The sequence below is a fragment of the Phoxinus phoxinus genome (assembly GCF_949152265.1).
Source record: "Phoxinus phoxinus genome assembly, chromosome: 4".
NCBI classification, from domain to species: domain Eukaryota; kingdom Metazoa; phylum Chordata; class Actinopteri; order Cypriniformes; family Leuciscidae; genus Phoxinus; species Phoxinus phoxinus.
The window spans coordinates 12,352,146-12,367,809 of NC_136879.1; the positions used below are offsets into that span (position 1 = coordinate 12,352,146).

General features: G+C 37.9%; 2 protein-coding genes across 2 annotated transcripts in view; both read right to left on the minus strand.

Moving 5' to 3' along the window:
- Nucleotides 1-1,388: 1,388 nt before the first annotated feature.
- Nucleotides 1,389-9,848, minus strand: fam124b (family with sequence similarity 124B). Its single transcript, XM_079611031.1, has 4 exons — nt 9,480-9,848; nt 5,950-5,987; nt 5,087-5,844; nt 1,389-3,425 (listed from the first exon to the last, which is right to left on the minus strand). Exons 1-4 carry the CDS (start codon nt 9,554-9,556, stop codon nt 2,970-2,972), a joined length of 1,329 nt encoding a protein of 442 aa, XP_079467157.1. The 5' UTR covers nt 9,557-9,848; the 3' UTR covers nt 1,389-2,969.
- A 1,167-nt stretch (nt 9,849-11,015) lies between these two features.
- The window catches only part of cul3b (cullin 3b), a 39,601-nt gene continuing 34,952 nt past the window's right edge, over nt 11,016-15,664 (minus strand). Inside the window, exons 14-16 of the mRNA XM_079611576.1 lie at nt 14,699-14,885; nt 13,773-13,918; nt 11,016-12,012 (exon numbers count right to left, since the gene is read on the minus strand). Of these exons, the coding sequence (XP_079467702.1) occupies nt 11,881-12,012; nt 13,773-13,918; nt 14,699-14,885 (465 nt within the window). The 3' untranslated portion in view covers nt 11,016-11,880. The remainder of the gene's footprint in view (nt 12,013-13,772; nt 13,919-14,698; nt 14,886-15,664) is intronic.

Here is a 15,664-nt window from a genome sequence, read left to right on the forward strand (position 1 = left end):
AAATGTTGTCTATGTGGTGTTATTAATCTGCTTTAAGACAAACCATGTGTAAATTCATGTCAACACCATTGCTGAGCTTTAAAACTGCAGTGAACCAAAAACACAGTGTGAAATCGCTGATGTTTCTGACGTCACACACTACCTTGTAACCAATCAGATCAACGTGTGATCGTCAACCAGTGGATCTCTGAGCTGAGTGAGTGAGTGAGTGAGTGAGTGGAGGCGGGGCTCATTTACATATTCATAGAACCGCGTATACTGAATGAGGCAAGGGTGTAGTTACATTCAAGCTATTTTAAGACATGAAGTTTTAAGGGATAACATTATCGACTACAGCGGGACTTTCAGATTTGTTCATGTTTTCTGAAAGGAGTCTCTTCTGCTCGCCAAGGCTGCATTTATTTGATCAAACATATAGGCAGGCTAGTAAAACAGTAATGTTTTGAAATATAATTACAATTATAAAATGAACTATTTTCTACTTGAATATATTGTAAAATGTAATTTATTCCTGTGATCACAGCTGAATTGTCAGCATCATTACTCCAGTCCTCAGTGTCCCATGATCCTTCAGAAATCACTCTAATATGATTGAAAACAGTTGCTTCAATTTTTTGGGAAACTGTGATACACTACCATTCAAATGTTTGGGGTAAGATTGATTAAAAATAAAAATGAATACTTTTAACTAATAGTATCAGCAAGGACGCAATAAATTGATTCAACCGACAGACAAAACATCAATGATGTTACAAAAGATTTATATTTCAAGTAAATGCCATTCTTTTGAACTTTCTATTTATCAAAGAATCTTCATTAAAAAGAATCAGTTTCCACAAAAATATTAAGCAACAAAAACAGTTTTCAACATTGATAATAATAATTATTGGTAAATTATTAGTTACGGATTACCATTAATAACTGATAATAATTGAGCTGCAAATCATCATATTAGAATGATTTCTGAAGGATCATGTGATTATCACTGGATTAAATTACAATGTAAAATAACTGTTTTCCATGTCAATATATTTTAAAATGTAATGACATTTCACAATATTACTGTTTTTACACATTAATTCAGCCTTGGTGAGTACGTCAGAAAGCTTTCCTGCAGTCACAGAAGTGAAAATACGAAGTGAAGGCCTTCTCCAGATCGAGGCGCTCTTCAATCCTAGCTTTCTGTTTCAGAAGTAGACTAAGACACCAGATCTGGCTCACACACAGCATCATAAGACACCAGATCTGGCTCACACACAGCATCATAAGACAAATATCATCACTCGTGGACATTTAGACACATTTGAAAACATAAAGACAGAAGAACCAGTAAGCGCCCAAGAAACGGACGAATCTGTGATTTCTGACTCATTACAGACATCATTTCAGTCTATTAAAGAAAACAACACTTCTCTAGTTTATTCCAAACATCCTTCATACAGAATTATTAAATTAGTTTGTATTTCATAACAGTTATTATATGTCAAATAATGTCATCTGTATGGTAACAACAGTACTACATATTTAATTATACATTTTTGTAAAATTGCAGTCAAATATCAAAATACACTCTAAAAAGTATTTTTTTTCTGCTGAGATTTCATTTTTAGTGGTAATAATAATTTAGTGGACAAACTATACTAGTTCTGAGACAAATACAGTGCTTTGTGTACAGAACAACATAAAACCTGGTAACTAGGGTTTACACAACGTCTGTTTGCAACTGTAGCGAGTGACTCATATTTGGCTCATGCACTACTGTAACTGCAGGAGCAGGACGATCTCTGGATGATCTCTGGCGTTTGGCAGGATGGGTAGTACTCGACCAGAGCAGACTCTTTACTAGTTTCCCTTTGTGAACACATCCTGTCTGCTTGCACAGAACACAGTCCTCAGTGTTTGTTCTGATTAAACTGACACTAACATTACATCAATGTCACTAAAATACTATTCACAAAATCATATGGTGTGTGCTTGAGTCCATTGAGTGCATGCTGTCATTCATCTAACTGACATAGATCTAGGTTTCAAGTTGTGTTGGAAATTTGGATCAAATTTGGAAATTTGGATATTCTGGAAATTTCGACATTGACATTTCCAGAATATCGTTTGTTATGTCCCCCTTTCGTATTGAAAAATCTGTATTAAAATGGAAAATATAAGCATTTTCCAACATGGACTTTTAACCTCACTATATAGCCTATTCAAAAGATAAAATGCAATTAAGAAATTATATTAAATTATCATATATTGATATTACGTAATCAACCATGAAAGGGAACGCATGAACTGATACAATGAACTGAATGCACTTCAAGCGTATATCGAAGAATGAACTGGTGGGACGTAATTTCAACAACAACAAAATCAGGCCAGAAGTTCAGAGTTAGTTTCAGGAGTTGAACACAGGTTTACGGAAACTTTACGGAGAAGTTTGCTCCGGCTGGTAACCGAACTACCACTGGTCGGCTGAGATCTTTTCCAGTTCATTGTTCATTTCTCCTGTTGAGTCCGTCGAGGTCAGACGCGAGTAAACACATGAACACACTGCTTTATAGTAGAAAAATCAGCTGTAATTCTGATTTAAAGACACACTGACAGTTTTTCCATGTTAATACTGTATAGCTGCTTGCTTCTCAGCAATCTATTGTATAAAGTGCTGTGGTAATAGAGGTGACGTGACTTCACTGGAGTCGTGCAAACACATCCGCTGTGATCAGATGCTTTCTCGACTACTGTTTTCTCACCGCTGTCATTTTTGCTGCATGTTTATTTTGCTATTGAGAGGAAAGCGTGCAGCACATATTTGCACATTCATGTAGTTCGGGATGTTCACTTCAACTTCTTTTTACCCTTGAGTAAAGAACAAAACATACTTTATATCGGCCCCTTAAGTCGCGTTGGATAAAAGCATCTGCCAAATGCACAAATGCATATGTAAATAAGTGCTGCTCCTCCACTGGGATTGGTCAAATGAAGAACTCTTCTGCTTGTGTGTGTTGATGGCGACTCGGACGCGGTGAAGCGCGAGTCTCTGCTTCAGAGGTCCACCGCGGCTCAGACAACGCATGCTTCAGGTCCCGGGACAGGGTCACCAGCGCAGACACTCCCGTGTCCACGTTGGTCTCAGGCTCCTCCTCTTCCAGCAGAAGGTCAGAGGTCACCGCCGGCTCACACCAGTTCACGGACTGGCCTGCCGGGCTGCTGCGCTGGGACGAGTAGCAGGAGCTTCCCGGAGGAGTGCCGTCTGATCCCACACTCTCCCGACCGCACGCCCCTGACCTCAGCCCTCGAGGAGGCCGTCCCACAGGCTGCTCCTTCACACGGGACGGCCTCTTGCCGGGGGAGGCCCTCAGCTGCGTCCTGGGACAGCTCAGGGGGAACGCAGACGTGAGGAGCGCCTGGGGTTGAGCTGGGGCGCTGACCTGCAGGAGAGGCCACGCTTTATCAGTTCATCACAAGCCACACTTTAACAGTTAACATTAAAAAAAAATGCTGCCACTATTTGACTAACCCTCAAGTCCAAAACCCCACTATACTATGTCTTACCACAAAAAGTAAAAAGATCTATGATCGCACATTGCACTTGCTTGTCTAGTAGCTTTGTGTAACTGAGTAACCTCATCCTTCCCTCGGGTCATTTTGACCCGAAACTCTGTTTATTTGTATTTTTTTATTGAGTGTTCATCAGAGGGGTCCAAGACACTATGCTTGAGGCACTTAAACCACGAATACACACACACACGAAAAAAAAAATCAATGGATTTGAGGAGTTTTGTGGTTGAATTTAAAAAAAGTAACAAATCCTTCCCTCACGGGTCAATTTGACCCCCTTAGGAATGCTTCAGTGTACATAGAAACACATAAAAATGCTAAAAATTCAAACTAATAATGCTAAAACTTTACCAAAATATTATTTTATAATGACTACATGTGTATCTGAATGCTGGCTTTAGGACCCAGAGGAACAGCTCATTTGCTCCATATAGTGCTATAAGGCCATCTAGTGGATAGTCATGAAATATCATGTTATATATATTTTTTCCACAAGAGGTCGGCAAAGACAACCAATGCAAGATATTTTGAGCTGAATTAAAAGTTATGCATGAAATTGTGAGTTATTTTGAATTTAAGTTGAAAGAATGTGAGGAATGTGCTAAAATTACTATTTATTTATTTTGTATTGATCAAATCTTGTAATTTAAAGAAAAATGCATTTAAAAAAATGCATTAAAAATAGAAAAAATATTATCAAAATGAAATATAATAAGATTTCTGGACAAAAAATATTTTTAGGGCTTCAGGTCATTTTGACCAGCAAGGGAAAGATATGTTACAAAGTGCGAGGGAAGGATGAGGGTTATAAGACATTATTCATCTTTCCCTCCGCAAATAGATTTACAATATAGTTTCTACTACAGGCTTGATATCTACAAAATTTGGTTTCAAAACATGAGAAGCAATGACATTTGATGTGACTGGCCCTGTCCCATAATAATGTACACTTGTGGTCTTGCGGACTAATGCATCCTTGATGAGTTTATGGCTTTTATTCATTTGTTAAAATTATTTCCAAATTATGTGCTTGCTATTTGCTGTATTAGAACAAAAGGCTTTCTTTAAAAAAATATGAAATGTCCTAATAGGGTGGAGTTGGGGTAAGGGTTAGAAATATTTCTGAACAGATACATACATCAACTTTAAAATAAACGCATGTACAAAATGTGTAACCTTTATGTCCATGTTTTTTAGTCAATGTAGTTTGTAACAACAGAACGGTGTGGAATAAGTGGACAATTTCAAAACAACCTTAATATGTAGCAGATCAATTTAGGAAAATTATATCAAAATGAACCGAAACTGTTTGGTTACCAACACTCTTCAAAATGTCTTGTTTTGTGTTCTGCAGAAAAAAAGGACGTCATACAGGTTTAAAACGACATTAGTAAATGGGTGTCCCTTTAAACAATAATGCTTGACGTATTACAATATGAATTATCAAGCATATAAGAAACCCATTGGTTTACATCATGGTTTGCCAGTATGAGAGGGGATCTAGACACCAGAACACGTTCCCGTGACCCACCTGGAAGAGGATCTTGTTGCCGTCCAGGTCCTCCGTGTGCCATCGGGTGGCGCTGATGGGGGAGCAGGTGTTGGGCAGCAGGGGCACGAGCTGCCCGATCTCCCCCACCCTGAACTGCAGCACGGCGGAGCAGCACGGCTCCACTCGGGCCCCCGGCGAGAGCTGTTTGATGGCCAACTGCAGGCTGAAGCCTCGCTCCGAGAGCAGAGTGAACCACACGAACCCGGGCTTCTGCTCCTCCGCCCTCCTCCGCAGAACCGTCTCGTACAGACGCACGCCGTCCTCGAAGTTATCATAGGTGCTGTGCAGAGTCACGCGCACCACCTCCTCTCCGTAGTGCACCGTCCGCACCCCCCACACCGGCATCCCCGCGCCCAGGCTGGAGAAGTCCCGGCTGGGCAGGAGGTAGGGCCTCAGCGGGGCGCTGGACGGGGAGGTCACGTCCGTGGGGTGGATCTGCCAGGGCGGGCGCTGCAGAAAGTCCAGCACCCTGAGGATACGCTCCTCCCCGAAAGACTCGTGCAGGAACATGGTCACCGCGAGGGATGGAAAGCCGCCCACAGGGCACGGGTCAGTCCCGGCATCGTCCTGAAGGGGACAGGCGCGCTCGGACACCCGGAAGAGGCGCAGGCCGGGCCGGACCCAGCGGAGCAGGCGGTCCAGAGTGAGCTGGAGCAGGAGCGAGTCCCCGGGGTTGGTGAGCAGGTGCAGGGTGACCAGGAGACGCTCCTCCTGACCCGGGCTGGACACGGGCTTGGCTGTGCAACAGGCAGACGGGAACATATTGGATCACAGGTCTGGCAGAGTCACACGCCTGGCTGTTGATGTGATTATTGAATGTAATGTGTGGAAAATGGACTTACTGCTGCTGCTACTGCATGACATTTTACTGCAGTCAGATCTAAAGAGAAAAAAACACACACGGTAACACTTTATTTGGTTCCACTTTATTTTGATAGTCCACTTTAGACATTCTACTGACTATAAGTAACTTTGCAACTACATGTCAACTAACTCTCATTAGAGTATTACTAGACTGTAGTAGACTGTTAGGTTATGGTTAGGTGTTAGGGTTTGGGTTAGGAGAATAAGTTGACATGTAGTTGCCAAGTTACTTATAGTCAGTATAATGTCTGTTGGGGGACCAACAAAATAAAGAGTTGGCAGATATTAAGCAGACAGTCTACTAATCCTCTAATGAGAGCTAGTTGACATGTAGCTGCAAATTTACTTATAGTTAGTAGAATGTCTAAAGTGGACTATTGAAATAAAGTGTTACCCTTTATTTTTGATGGTCCCTTTTGAACATTCTTTTGACTATAAAAGTTACTTTGCTACTGTGAACTGTTATTAGAGTATTAGTAGATTATCTGCTTAAAGGACAAGTTGGGTATTTTACACTTAAAGCCCTGGTTTCAGATAGTTTCTGATTAAATAGAACGGTAAAGATTGAAATTTTGACACATGCTGCTGGCCCGAGAATTGCACTGGAATATCCTTCCTAAAACAAATTACACTTTCGTTTACAAAGACGTGAAACTCACCGAGTGGTCACACACAAATCGCTGCAAAAGATGCTTTCCAACAGGTTTTATCGTAGTTTTTGTCCAACTCCATTGACTTGTATTGGATGTGCTGTGAGGTACAAGTCAATGGAGTTGGACAAAACCTGCCAACTCTTTATTGTGATGGTCCTCAACAGACATTATACTGATTATGAGTAACTCTGCAACTACATCAACTTATTTTAACCCAAACCCTGCAGTCTACAAATACTCTACTCTACTAATACTCTACTACTAATACTCTACTCTACTAATACTCTACTCTACTAATACTCTACTACTAATACTCTACTCTACTAATACTCTACTCTACTAATACTCTACTAATACTCTACTCTACTAATACTCTACTCTACTAATACTCTACTAATACTCTACACTCTACTAATACTCTACTCTACTAATACTCTACTCTACTAATACTCTACTCTACTAATACTCTACACTCTACTAATACTCTACTCTACTAATACTCTACTCTACTAATACTCTACACTCTACTAATACTCTACTCTACTAATACTCTACACTCTACTAATACTCTACTCTACTAATACTCTACTCTACTAATACTCTACACTCTACTGATACTCTACTCTACTAATACTCTACTAATACTCTACTCTACTAATACTCTACTCTACTAATACTCTACACTCTACTAATACGCTACTCTACTAATACTCTACTCTACTAATACTCTACACTCTACTAATACTCTACTCTACTAATACTCTACTAATACTCTACTCTACTAATACTCTACACTCTACTAATACTCTACTAATACTCTACTCTACACTCTACTAACACTCTACTAATACTCTACACTCTACTAATACTCTACACTCTACTAATACTCTACTCTACTAATACTCTACTACTAATACTCTACTCTACTAATACTCTACTCTACTAATACTCTACTAATACTCTACTCTACTAATACTCTACTCTACTAATACTCTACTAATACTCTACACTCTACTAATACTCTACTCTACTAATACTCTACTAATACTCTACTCTACTAATACTCTACTCTACTAATACTCTACACTCTACTAATACTCTACTCTACTAATACTCTACTCTACTAATACTCTACACTCTACTAATACTCTACTCTACTAATACTCTACTAATACTCTACTCTACTAATACTCTACTCTACTAATACTCTACACTCTACTAATACTCTACTCTACTAATACTCTACTAATACTCTACTCTACTAATACTCTACTCTACTAATACTCTACACTCTACTAATACTCTACTCTACTAATACTCTACTCTACTAATACTCTACACTCTACTAATACTCTACTCTACTAATACTCTACTAATACTCTACTCTACTAATACTCTACACTCTACTAATACTCTACTAATACTCTACTCTACACTCTACTAATACTCTACTAATACTCTACTCTACACTCTACTAATACTCTACACTCTACTAATACTCTACTCTACTAATACTCTACTACTAATACTCTACTCTACTAATACTCTACACTCTACTAATACTCTACTCTACTAATACTCTACACTCTACTAATACTCTACTCTACTAATACTCTACTAATACTCTACTCTACACTCTACTAATACTCTACTCTACACTCTACTAATACTCTACACTCTACTAATACTCTACACTCTACTAATACTCTACACTCTACTAATACTCTACTCTACTAATACTCTACACTCTACTAATACTCTACTCTACTAATACTCTACTCTACTAATACTCTACTCTACTAATACTCTACACTCTACTAATACTCTACACTCTACTAATACTCTACACTCTACTAATACTCTACTCTACTAATACTCTACTAATACTCTACTCTACTAATACTCTACTCTACTAATACTCTACTAATACTCTACACTCTACTAATACTCTACTAATACTCTACTCTACTAATACTACACTCTACTAATACTCTACTATTACTCTACTAATACTCTAATGAGAGTTAGTAGACTTATAAGAGTAACGTTACTTAGTCAACAGAATGTGTTAAAGGGACCATAAAATAAAGCGCAACCAAAAACTCTTATTATAATGGGTTTAATACTGTTATAATGACATTGGCATCCATTCCTTTAGCATGGCAATATCAGCTCATGAAGCAATAACCCTATTACGACCTAAAGTTCCTGAAACCAGTTTTAATTAGTATTTTCATCAGTGTCCCAGAAACCAAACAATATAAAAAACTTTCAAGTTTAATTGGTAACACTTTACAATAAGGTTCATTAGTTAACATATTAATTAACATTAACTAAAAATGAGCAACACATTTGTTACTTATTCTTCTTTGTTACAAATACTCTGTTCATTGTTTGTGTTAGTTCTTACAGTGCATGAATGTCAACTGTAACATTTGATTTTATTAATGTAATGTTGAAATTAATATCAACTAAGATTAATAAATGCTGAAGAAGTAAGTTAACTTATTGTAATTCTAAGGTAGTCAACTAATGTTAACTAATGAAGCTTATTGTAAAGTGTTACCGTTTAATTGAAATGTTCATTCAATCAAAACAAACTCTTAGTGGGTTGCATACAAACGAATAATAGTAGGCTAGTGTGATTCAGATTTTGTAGCCGTAATGCCGTGTTTTACTATTTGATCTCCACATTAAATAGCGCATATTTGACGGCAGAAAGTTGTTTGTATTGTTACCATGTACCGTTGGTTGCTGACGTCATAAAGCGTCCGGCTGCTGTGGGTTACCGTGTTTCTCGCCCTTAGAGACGCAAACAAAAGTGAGTTTATCTTTAGCTTTCTCCGCTAACTCACCCCGCAGTCTCCGCGCCCGAGTCCGCAGTTTCATCCTCCGTCCTGCCCGTGGAGAGAAGCGGTTGTCGGAGGAGCATAATGTGCGTTTACTCGAGCGCAAACCCCGCTTTAAACATGCTCGAGATCTTCGGCGAGCGACGTACAAACCCGTCCGTGTTGAGGAGTCGAGGTCACTTCAGCGTCTATAATTTATGATGATGAGGCACTCTTACTAAAACCCTAAAATATCAAGGTTACAGCTCGTTTAGATGGAGTCGTCCTCCGAGAGCACAGTTGAAGAGTGAGCAGGAGTCGGGGGAAGGGCTCCTCACAATAACAGTCGAGACAGGGGACTGAACCCGAGCAGATGCTGTCATCGGACGTGTGTGTGTGTGTGTGTGTGTGATACAGAGACTTTAAAAGCATCTTCTGAAGCAGGATGTAGTCTGAAGTATGTATAGGTGCCACTTGGATTGATATGTTGTATCTGCAAATAAGGGACACCCATTCACGGCCCCCCAAAAACATTTTGCGACAAGGACACAAATAACGTTAAAGAATAAGTCAGAAACGGATTATTTCATTACATAATAAGTTACAGCTCAACAAAAAAACACGAGTAGCCTATGTGAACTTGCAACAGAACACATTTTATATTATTTTAATTTTATTCTGAAGAACTCCCTGGGATGTGTTGCTGTGCTTTAATCAGTCATTCTGAACCGCTATCACTTTTTTCTTTTCTTTTTTTACTTTTCTTTCTGCAGCTGTTACAGATGGGATGATTTTTTATTTAATTTAATTTACTTAAATTAGGACTAGGCTACATTATTTTGTAATTATTTGGCCCATTTTTATACATTTTATTTTTAAATGTCATAAAACGTATGTGCCAGGACTATTTATTATGTGTATACAGTACTGTGCAAAAGACTTTGGCATGTTAGTATTTTCACCCCAATGGTTTTAAGCCAGTCATGTGTTGCTGTAGTGTGTCAGTAGGAAATATCAGTGTACATTTCCAGACATTCATTTTGACATTAATTGTTATAATCCAGTGAGATTTTTGTATGCCCCAGTTCTTCTGGATTTAGTCTGTCTCTTCATTTTTCACAAATAGACAGATTTGATACGGGACACATCACGTTACCTGTAAAAACATTTCCATAATTTACGGGATGTGTGGCAACTCTACACACTTATGCCATTCCAAACCTGCATATACAGTTTGTCCTATTGAAGGCCCATGTGACCAAAACTTTCATGCTTCAAAGTTGATAAAGACAATGTAAATGTAATCCATAAGAATCTAGTAGTCTTCTGAAAAAGAAAAAAAATTACTTGTAAACATTGATCAATGCTTTTATGTGCGAGAACACATTCACTTGTCATTTACCATATTTGATGTACTATTCAATGTTTATATGTGAATAAAAAGAATGAGAAAATGTTGTGTGAACAGTTAAATGTTGAGTTGTAATGTGTAACTTCACACAGCGATCACTTCTTCATGTCCTAACTTCCAGGATCCTCCATTGTGAAGACGAGAGCAAGAGCAATAGTCTGACCCAAAACGGCCATTCCTTTTATTGTTTTTTCCCCCGTTCTTTTTCTACATTTATTGATGAAAACAAGGCCCTGTACAGTTCACTTCAGCATCGAGTACAATAACAATTATTTTACAATTTATACACATTGAAATATAATAATGCTGAAAACCCAAACTGCCCCCCCATCACTGTTTAAACTGCATTCAAAAGAATTCCTTTAAAATAAAACGCTTTTAAGTCATCTTACAATTGGCCATGTCAGACATGAAGGAAAAGAAAAAAAAAAGCGAGGGGAAAAATACAGCCAAACCACCTTGTTGTATGTTGTGTAAGTCCACCTGTGTCCTGTGTGCCAATCCGACAGGTAAAGCACAGGTGTGACCAGCAGGCAGAAAGCAGAACCTGAACTAAATATAAGGTGCCAGAAACCAAACTCGCTTACACAGATAGAAGAAAAGAAAGAAACAAAAAGAAAACAGAAGGAATTTCCTAATGATATGAATGGTCTTAGTGATATCCAATGATGGGACACTGTGTGACTTACTTTATTAATTTGGTTGTATGATTATAAGGGACAGACACAAGAAAAACCCAATAATTCTCTCATAGAGACCAAGACCTTCTGTAAAACCTGTGAATCTAATCCAGTGGAAAGCCTTGTGGGAATCGGCGGGAACAATTTAAAACAAGTTCATTCGAATGTGAGGTTTTCTTCTCAGTTTATTCCCAGTACGAATGACAACAAAGGCAAAAAAAAGGACATAAAATAAAATAAAATAACATCCCGTGTGAGGTGTGTGATTAAGTCCCAAAAACGACGCTTGCTTGCTCACGCTCGCTCGCTCGCTCATGCCAGATCCAGCTCCGCTCCTTCATGCTACATACGTGTACACTTTGCGATCTTCTGGTGTTCTTGCCAAGTATTCTCTCTCAATAAGTCCTTCAATACGCTTCTTAATGACCACGGGACTCGGGAGGAACCGTGCCTTCAGCTGCTGGGTCACCTAACGGCAAACACACAAGACAAACTCAAGCTCACTCTTAGTCCCCCACAAAACCACACACATGACTGTTATTCTTAGATAAAGCCAGAATAAATATATAAAAACACAGCTCACATTGAGTCATAAGTGTTCCTTCATATGAAATGAAAGCTTGGGTTTAATCAGACCTCATATTATAGTACATTATATCGCTGGGGTCATATGTAAATTTAACTTGGGTGAACAACAACAAAAAATACTGTTTCAAATATCATTGCATCAAAGTTTTCAAAGCATTTATGAAAAACTTATTTTTATTATATGATTCCAAGTAAAGTATGAATAAAGGTCTGTGTGTAATATTGATCAAAACCGATCTGATGATTAATCATTGATCAGAACTGTGCTGTCCTACTCTAGCCTTCAACTTCATTATGCTTTTATATGCTATATACTTCTGTTTCTTACTATATTCAAATAGATCATATAGAGATTATAGACAAATATATGGAAACTTGTTTCTGCCACAGAATAAAACATTTAAGAAGATAATGGTGACTTTTTATCTCACAATTCTGACTTTTTTCTCAGACCTGCAAGATAAACTCACAATTCTGACTTTATATCTCGCAATTCTGACTTTATATCTCGCAATTTTGAGTTTATATCTCGCAATTTTGAGTTTATATCTCGCAATTTTGAGTTTAAATCTCGCAATTTTGAGTTTATATCTCGCAATTTTGAGTTTATATCTCGCAAATTTGAGTTTATATCTCGCGATTTAGAGTTTATATCTCGCAAATGAGTTTATATCTCGCAATTTTGAGTTTATATCTCGCAATTTTGAGTTTATATCTCGCAATTTTGAGTTTAAATCTCGCAATTTTGAGTTTATATCTCGCAATTTTGAGTTTATATCTCGCAAATTTGAGTTTATATCTCGCGATTTAGTTTATATCTCGCAAATGAGTTTATATCTCGCAATTTTGAGTTTATATCTCGCAAATTTGAGTTTATATCTCGCAAATTTAGAGTTTATATCTCGCGATTTAGAGTTTATATCTCGCGATTTAGAGTTTATATCTCGCAAATGAGTTTATATCTCGCAAATTTGAGTTTATATCTCGCAATTTAGAGTTTATATCTCGCAAATGAGTTTATATCTCGCAAATTTGAGTTTATATCTCGCGATTTAGAGTATATCTCGCAAATGAGTTTATATCTCGCAATTTTGAGTTTATATCTCGCAAATTTGAGTTTATATCTCGCAATTTAGAGTTTATATCTCGCGATTTAGAGTTTATATCTCGCAAATTTGAGTTTATATCTCGCGATTTAGAGTTTATATCTCTCGATTTAGAGTTTATATCTCGCGATTTAGAGTTTATATCTCGCGATTTAGAGTTTATATCTCGCGATTTAGAGTTTATATCTCGCGATTTAGAGTTTATATCTCGCGATTTAGAGTTTATATCTCGCGATTTAGAGTTTATATCTCACGATTTAGAGTTTATATCTCGCGATTTAGAGTTTATATCTCGCGATTTAGAGATTATATCTCGCGATTTATAGATTATATCTCGCGATTTAGAGTTTATATCTCGCAAATGAGTTTATATCTATATCTAGAAAAAGAATTGCAAGTTTTTATCTCAGAATTCCGAGATAAAAAGTCACAATGACCTTTTTTTTTTACTCTGTGGCGGAAACAAGCTCCCATTACAAGTATTATTTTTTTTAAATGCTCAAACTATTGTCACAAAAAAATGTAGTCTCCGCACCTCTGCTACAAGAACATTGTGCTGCATTTTCTTTCTGGACTTCATGATTCGAACAATAGCTGCCTCAATTTCATGTTTCCTGTCGTCATCCACTTTTTGTCGCGTCTCCTTCCTCTCAGGGTCTGATTCTCCCTGTTTGGCTGCAACTGCAGGGAAGAGACAAAAAGGTTAGTGGATAAAGCTTTCCAAATGATTACCTAGAAGAAAGTCTCTGATGACAGAGTTGATGCACATTTTTAAGGCTTTTTAAGACCTGAAGAAATAAAAATTAATACTGTACATTAGGGATGCGCGCTATTGAGGACAAAGTTATCTCTCAATATTTTCATATAAATTTATATAAAATAAATATATTGCAATATGTTGGTATATATACATGGATAGTTACACCCCACAAGAGCTGCAGTTTTGGAGATGTCTGACCCAGTCGTCTAGCCATCACAATTTGGCCCTTGTCAAACTCGCTCAAATCCTTACGCCTGCCCATTTTTCCTGCTTCTAACACACCAACTAGGACAAAATGTTCACTTTCTGCCTAGTATATCCCACCCACTAACAGGTGCCACGATGAAGAGATAATCAGAGTAATTCACTTCAACTGTCAGTGGTCACACTGATCGGTGTGTGTATATATATATATATATATATATATATATATATATATATATATATATATATATATATATCCTGGTGATGGACCTTTTTTAGAGTCAGATGAAGTTAAGGATGAAATTCTTATCAATTAAAGGATGAACAATCTATTAGAATATTTAAAATGTTAAATAAAGGCAAATTCACACCACAAGTAATGAGAAAAAGAAAAGAAAATCTGATGAATATGCATTTTGGGGGGGTTTTCACTATTGCTGATCGTCTTGACTTGGCTTACAGTAAGCTCTAAAGCATCAACACAGGATGATTGTTACCGGTCTGGATCTTGACTCTGTGCAGTCTGGAGGTGAACTGGTCGTTAACAGTGAACACGTGGCCGCTCTCGATCTCTTTCGACTTGGGTTCTTTAGTGAGGACTCGCTGTGTGGGCTTTCCACAGGCCAGAGACTGCAGTGCCCGCACCAGCTCTCTCTCTGGGATATCAGTCTCTTGCTGAATCTCCTGCCAAAAGAGGAAAACACAATAGGGACATGAGAATAGGGATATGGGAAAAGTATGGTGATGCCCTTACTTCGGGCATTTTTTATGATTATTTTCCAGTTATCACTGTAAAGCTGCTTTGAAGCAATCTGTACGGTATAAAGCGCTATATAAATAAAGGTGACTTGACTTGAGGGTACAGACTGGTTACTAAGTACAATGGATGATTTTTCCAATTTCTGGACCCAGTTGTTTAAAAAGTTTAATCTGAATTAAAAAAAATTCAAAGGTTTTGAGGGTGAATGCAAAGTTTCTTTGACCCCCTCCCATATCATATACATTTTTCTTACCGCGGTTGAAAAGCAAGAAATTCCCGCTAATCGCCGTCACTCTCTCACTTCTCCCTCGCTCTCCCACACAGTCCCCAAACACACACACACTTGCCGGCTCGACGCACACACCAGCGCACAAGTATAAACACCAGGCCACCTGGCTGCTTCATGTGTTTTCTCAGATCGGATAGCTCTCTGATTTATCAAAACGATTCCATGTACACCTGGTCACATAAATGTGCTTTTGCGGATATAAATCATATCTTCAATTCCTGCGCTATATGCAGATTTAATGGAGTGCACGTCACCGAAAGCAACAGTTATGAGCTGCATTTTATTGATTGTCAGCTAAAATTTCGAAATCAAAGACCGCAATAAGAGAGAGCGCCAACAGCCCTGGTAAGATCATTTCATTTCTTTACTTTTAATAAAGATGATTGTGTGTTAAGCGTCTGCGACATACTTTCA

Bases quoted from the DNA above. Each gene is read 5' to 3' on its own strand.
- fam124b (XM_079611031.1), bottom strand. From the start codon at position 9,556: ATGCTCCTCCGACAACCGCTTCTCTCCACGGGCAGGACGGAGGATGAA. The intron at 5,988-9,479 runs GTGAGTTAGCGG...TTTTCTCTTTAG, and splicing joins TCGGGCGCGGAGACTGCGGG to ATCTGACTGCAGTAAAATGT. The intron at 5,845-5,949 runs GTAAGTCCATTT...CCTGTTGCACAG, and splicing joins GTCATGCAGTAGCAGCAGCA to CCAAGCCCGTGTCCAGCCCG.